Raw genomic sequence first — 5,750 nt, forward strand, 5'->3', positions numbered from 1 at the left:
ATTCCGTGGCCCACACCTCCTCTACCTTATATTTATTCTGTTATTTTAGTATTCAAACAGAATATCCCTTATGTTTGGATTTGTCATTTAGTTTCAGACTTGCATCATATTTAGAGGCTCTTGTACTTATGACACAAATTCTTGGGTAGTATTTTAGCTTTCCGCGTTTCATATTATAAAGAACTTAGTGTTGAAAATTTTACTTGTTGTTTACCTTTTACCTCATTAGTTAATCATACTTGGTAAATCTATTGGGTTTGACTTACCTATTGGTTGGGAACATAGGTGCCATCACGACTTGTGAATTTGGGTCGTGACATAAACCGATAACTATATAGAGATGTGAGAAACTAAGTACAATGCATGAATTACCTAATACATGATGTTTTTGACTAATTAAATGATTTTTCCTAAATTTTTAGTCCAACCGTTACGAGTATTACTTGTACAATATTAACACATCTGTGATTGTTGAGGAATTCTCAATTTTATTTAAATTTATCGAAAATAAATGTTCAAAAACACCACTCAACTTATAAATATTGTTTAACACTATCCTCAAATAAGAGCTTTGTTCAATGTTAAAGTCAAAATATTACATTGGCATTTATATTCTTTTTTTTTTTTCTGCACATTAGTTTAGTTCTTTTTCAATTATTATTTTCCAAAAAAAAAATAATCTAATTTTGGTTCCGGATTCAACAACATATTTGGTCATATGGTCAAAAGTATTTTCAATATTTTATTAGGTAGATATGAACAATAAAAAACCATTCAAAGTCTTTTTAGATTTGGTCAAATGAAGTTAATTATTATTTTGGATATTAATTACAAACGGGCAATCAACATTTATTAAACACATTTTTTTTCAATATGGTCAAATGTAGTTCAAAGACTACACATAAAGTGAATATCTTGTACATAATAGTCAACTTAGTCTTTTCCACATCTCTATATATTAATAAAAAAATGTCTTCCTTATTGTAGCAAAGGTATCGATACTTACACCTAGAAAATCAAATTCAGTGTTGAGCTTTCATGTTGTATTGATTAGTCTAATTTCTTCAAAACACCTAAGATTCATGCCTATAAAAAGAAATGAATTCAGGATGCATCAAAGATCGGTTCAACAAACATTATTGATATTATATTTTCTGTTGAGTTATAATAGGGTGGAAGGACAAAAAAAGCTATCCAAATTAGAGGATGCGGTGTTAGAGAAACAACTAAAAATTCTGAACAAGCCAGCCGTCAAAACAGTAAAGGTATTACTTTTTTCAAAAAAATTATTTTATTGTACTTCTAGGTCCCAAAAGACATTCTATTATCACTTTTGTATTAGAGAAAAACATTCATTTGTCACATGATTCTTGGGAAATGGAGAACCTTCCCTTTCCTTTTTTGTGTGTGAACTTTCGTTGTAGTTGAAGATTGAGCAGATTTGTCCGTTTTGATTTGTTTGTTTTACTTTTTTTTAATTTGTTTTGAAAATAATGTTTTTTTTCGTTTTTGGAAACTATTTGATTCTATTTTTTCACATAACATGTTTAAATCACAAGATTTAAGAGCACTTTGATATATTATATATATATTTATTTTAAGATCACAAGATTCAAAACAAAATTACTTTTTGAAACTTCATGTCAAGTCCAATTAGAGAAATGAATTAAAACGGATTAAGTACATTTTTGGCATTTTATCTTGCAAATTGGAGATAAGGGCATAACAATGGCTTAGGACACACCTATCGAACTATTTTTCGTTAACAAATAATGGCATGGATAAACCTTTTCTCAACGAAAGTAGCATAAATGAACAAAATATTAACGAATGACCTAGATAAGTCTTTTCTCAAAGTTTAATAGCATATTTGAGAATTTTTCCTTTTTTTTTAAAAAAAAGCAGTAGTATTACCATTTACTAACAATTGTTCTCGTGAGTATGTTTTGTGTTTAAAAGGTACATCTTGTTGTAACTTAGGCTACTTATTTTGTTGATTTTGATTGTTTACAGACTAAATATGGAGATACATACGATTGTGTAGATTTCTACAAACAGCGTGCATTTGATCACCCGTTGTTGAAGGACCATAATTTTCATCCTAAGGCATATCTCTACTCTCTTTTCATTTCGTTATCATTTTGTTCATATTGGATATGACATTATTGACATGCAATTAAACATCTGATTGAACAGATGAAACCTACTTTATCTAGAATCAAGAAAGATTCAACTTTCTCATCAGCAACTAATAGGTCATCGACAATATGGTCTAAAGATGGAGGATGCCCTTTTGGAACTATTCCTGTTAAGAAAATTACAAAGGATGATCTTATAAGATTAAGACGTATGCCCCCGCCAGAGGATGTCACATTCGACGATAAATATGATGTTGTAAGATGATTTATGCCAATTTACTTCTATATATCTTTCATATTTCAAACCTAAAAATAAGTTCATTTTCTATGCAGAGCAACAACAATAGTGGGCCAAATGGAAGATACGTATCTTCACAAGGATATAAGGTGGTATATGGCTATAAAAATTATTTTTTAATGTCCATGTTTTATTTAATTGGATTTGAAGTGATAAAGGAACAAGTTATTCTTAGGTTAATTTGGGTGCTCTGTAAGATTTACTAAAAATAATTAAATTTTTTTACTTAGGTTGCAATAGCTCGGATTCCATATAATCCAAATAGCAAGTTTGCGGCAGCCGGAATGGATACTGTTTTGTACAATCCTCAAGTTAAAGGACAACAACACAGTGGATCTCGACTAAAAATTCAAAAAGGATTAGATATCTTACAAGTTGGTTGGAGAGTAAGTTTATATCAATTTTTTATTAAATTATTCTATCGTTTTGTGGAAGAAGGATGTGTGTTAACTATTGAATATTGTGCTTTTAAGATGTATATTAGAAAATTTGTTAGTAAATGCTCACTATTTAATAACTATAATATAGTATCTCTGTTTCGTGCTTTAGGTGGACCCAACATTATATGGGGATACTGATACTAGGTTTTTTATACATTTCCAGGTAACTATCTTTTGTACCATGGTGATTTCCCTTTTGAGTTCACTAAACTAGTACATCTTTTAGGGTGTGTTTGGTGTGAAGGAAAAACATTTTCTAATTTTCTTATATTTAGTTGGGTTAAATATTTTGGAAAATGTTTTCCAAATCAACTTAATTTCCTCAAATTTAAGAAAAATGACTTTCCTTAAAAAATAAAAGAAAACATTTTCCAAAAGTCTACTTCATCCTAAAATTACAAAAAAAAATTAAAAATCTTACCCTACCCATACTCCGTACCCGACCCTCCACATCCAAAAAATATAAATGAAACTTTTCTTATTTTTTTAATTTCAAATAATTTTTTACCCTTATCCCCAACCCCCAAACCAGCCCCCTCCACCAAACAAAAAAAATAAAAAAATTCAAAACCCCTACCACACCTACCCCCACCCCCACCCCCCAAAAAAATGTTTTGAAAAAAAATTTCAAATTTTTAAAATTTCATTTTTACCCCATTCCATACCCTAACTACGCGACCTCCCCCCTCCCCCACCACATACGCACCCCATCAAATTTTCTTTTTTAAAAATTTATACTTGAAAAATATTTTAAATTTTTAAAAAAATCATTTTTTCATCATTCCCCACACCTAATCCCTAAACCCCAGCTCAGGCCACTCTAATCATTTTTATTAAAAATTCTTTTTCAAAAAATACTTCAAATTTTAAAAAATTATTTTTTATGTCACCCCCTACCCCTCCAGTTAACCCCAACCCCCGTTATTTTTTTAAAAAAAATTGTTTTTTGAAAAATATTTCAGATTTTATAATTTTATTTTTTTACGTCACCCAACCCCTACCACGCCTCCTTCCCCTGGTCAATTTCTTTTTTAAAAAATATTTTTTATTGAAAAATATTTCAAATTCATAAAATTTCATTTTTTGTGCCAAACCTACTCCTCACCCCCCACCCCACCCCCGATCAATTATTTTTTTTAAAAAAAAACTTTTGAAATATATTTCAAAATTTTAAAATCTTTTTTTTTNCCCCCCCCCCCCCCCCCCCGGCACCTTATTTAAAAAAAATTATTTTTGAAAAATATTTATGGATCAGATCTCAGGGTCGGATTTTGGAACGATCATCGGGATCCTGTCATAGTGAGGGTGTGAGGGTCGGGTCCTAGATCGATTATCCGGGTTAATTTTTAGGTCAAAAATTATTTTCCTAAAGAGTATTTTCTAGTCTCAAGCCAAAAATAAAAGATATTTTCTGAAAAATGTATTTCATTTACCAACCAAACATTACAAAATATTTTCTACTCACCAACCAACATGAGAAAATAACTTAGAAATTCACTTGTTTTTTTTCAAGAAAACATTTTCTAGGAAAACATTTTTCAAGAAACACATTTTCCTTCGTACAAAACACACCTTTAGTTTAACTATTTACCTTGATTTTTAAGAATTCATGTATGAGATATATCTATTTTTTTAGGCTGATAAAATTCATTGCTTCAATACACTATGTCCCGGCTTTGTACAAGTAAACTATGACGTACCTCTTGATAATTCATTCAAGGATACTATTTCACAACGTGGAGGGAAACATTGGGGTGTGAAAGTATACATTGATCGGGTACATTTTATATTGTCTTTATTTTTCTTATTTAGAGTCTATGAATATTTTATACAAATATAGGAATTATAGTTAGGAGATAACATAAATATTGTTATTGACAACTTATTATTTTATTTTTTTTGAAAAAAGGACTTAGCTGGAAATTGGTGGCTTTTAGTGTCACAAGACTTTACGCGAGTAGGTTTCTGGCCACAAAGTCTCTTCACTGACTTGAAAAGTTTTGCTACGAATGTTGATTGGGGAGGAGTTGTATATAGTCCACCAGGTGTACCAAAACCTCCGATGGGCTCAAGCTATTTTCCTATTGAAGACTCTAACTATGATGCTTATTGTGCTGACGTTATAATTTTCAACGAGAAAGGAAAAATAATTGAAGTAGATAAAACAATCACACATACCGATAATATGTACAAGGTTGAATTTATACAACTTTCGCGTGGTGCAAAGCATAAGTATTTTGTTCTTTATGGGGGACCGGGTGAAAGTACACATGTTTAATAGGAAACAAAATCTTTCAAATCATGAAAAAAGTTGAAGAAAATTGTTCCTATTTGCTCTATGCCTCTATATATACCTTTAATTTGAATGTTATATTGCCTTTCAAAGAAATGCAAAGGAAAAAAAAAATGGTAAAAAATATCTCTCAATTTTCATTTATTTTTTTATCTTGCCATTACAATTAAAATCAAGTTATTTATACTCTTGTTGTGTACAAACTTGTCATTCGTATCCCTCAATTGAATGAAAAACTCCAAATCAACAAAAATAATCCAATTTTAATTAAATTACCAGATTAATTTTTTAAATTCAAACCCGACCCAATTAACCAAATAAATATTTACCAAATTAAATCACCAAATCCATCTCACTATTTTTCACCTCTTTACAATATTTTTCATCCATTTCTCCTCATCATCTTTTCTCTTCTAAAATCACTATATATTCTACTTATTGTGTGACCTATTTTTCTTAATTTATTTTAACTGAGAAAAATCCATAACTTGATAAGCTACATAGATGGGTTTGAGAATTTGTTTTGATATGAATTTATTTGGTTTAGAGAGTCGAGTTGAGACTAAAAGAAGAAATCGGGT

At 30.0% G+C, this 5,750-nt stretch overlaps 1 protein-coding gene across 1 annotated transcript; it reads left to right on the top strand.

Moving 5' to 3' along the window:
- Positions 1 to 1,033: 1,033 nt before the first annotated feature.
- LOC125843310 (uncharacterized) lies at positions 1,034 to 5,154 on the top strand. The gene is made up of 8 exons (XM_049522541.1): positions 1,034 to 1,265; positions 2,014 to 2,106; positions 2,197 to 2,394; positions 2,472 to 2,525; positions 2,667 to 2,822; positions 2,986 to 3,039; positions 4,513 to 4,653; positions 4,786 to 5,154. Exons 1-8 carry the CDS (start codon positions 1,083 to 1,085, stop codon positions 5,152 to 5,154), a joined length of 1,248 nt encoding a protein of 415 aa, XP_049378498.1. The 5' UTR covers positions 1,034 to 1,082.
- Positions 5,155 to 5,750: the final 596 nt, after the last annotated feature.

This window comes from Solanum stenotomum, chromosome 10, assembly GCF_019186545.1.
Source record: "Solanum stenotomum isolate F172 chromosome 10, ASM1918654v1, whole genome shotgun sequence".
Classification (NCBI taxonomy): Eukaryota; Viridiplantae; Streptophyta; class Magnoliopsida; order Solanales; family Solanaceae; genus Solanum; species Solanum stenotomum.

Bases quoted from the DNA above. Each gene is read 5' to 3' on its own strand.
- LOC125843310 (XM_049522541.1), top strand. From the start codon at position 1,083: ATGCCTATAAAAAGAAATGAATTCAGGATGCATCAAAGATCGGTTCAA. The intron at 2,395-2,471 runs GTAAGATGATTT...TTTTCTATGCAG, and splicing joins TCGACGATAAATATGATGTT to AGCAACAACAATAGTGGGCC. The intron at 2,526-2,666 runs GTGGTATATGGC...TTTTTTACTTAG, and splicing joins TATCTTCACAAGGATATAAG to GTTGCAATAGCTCGGATTCC.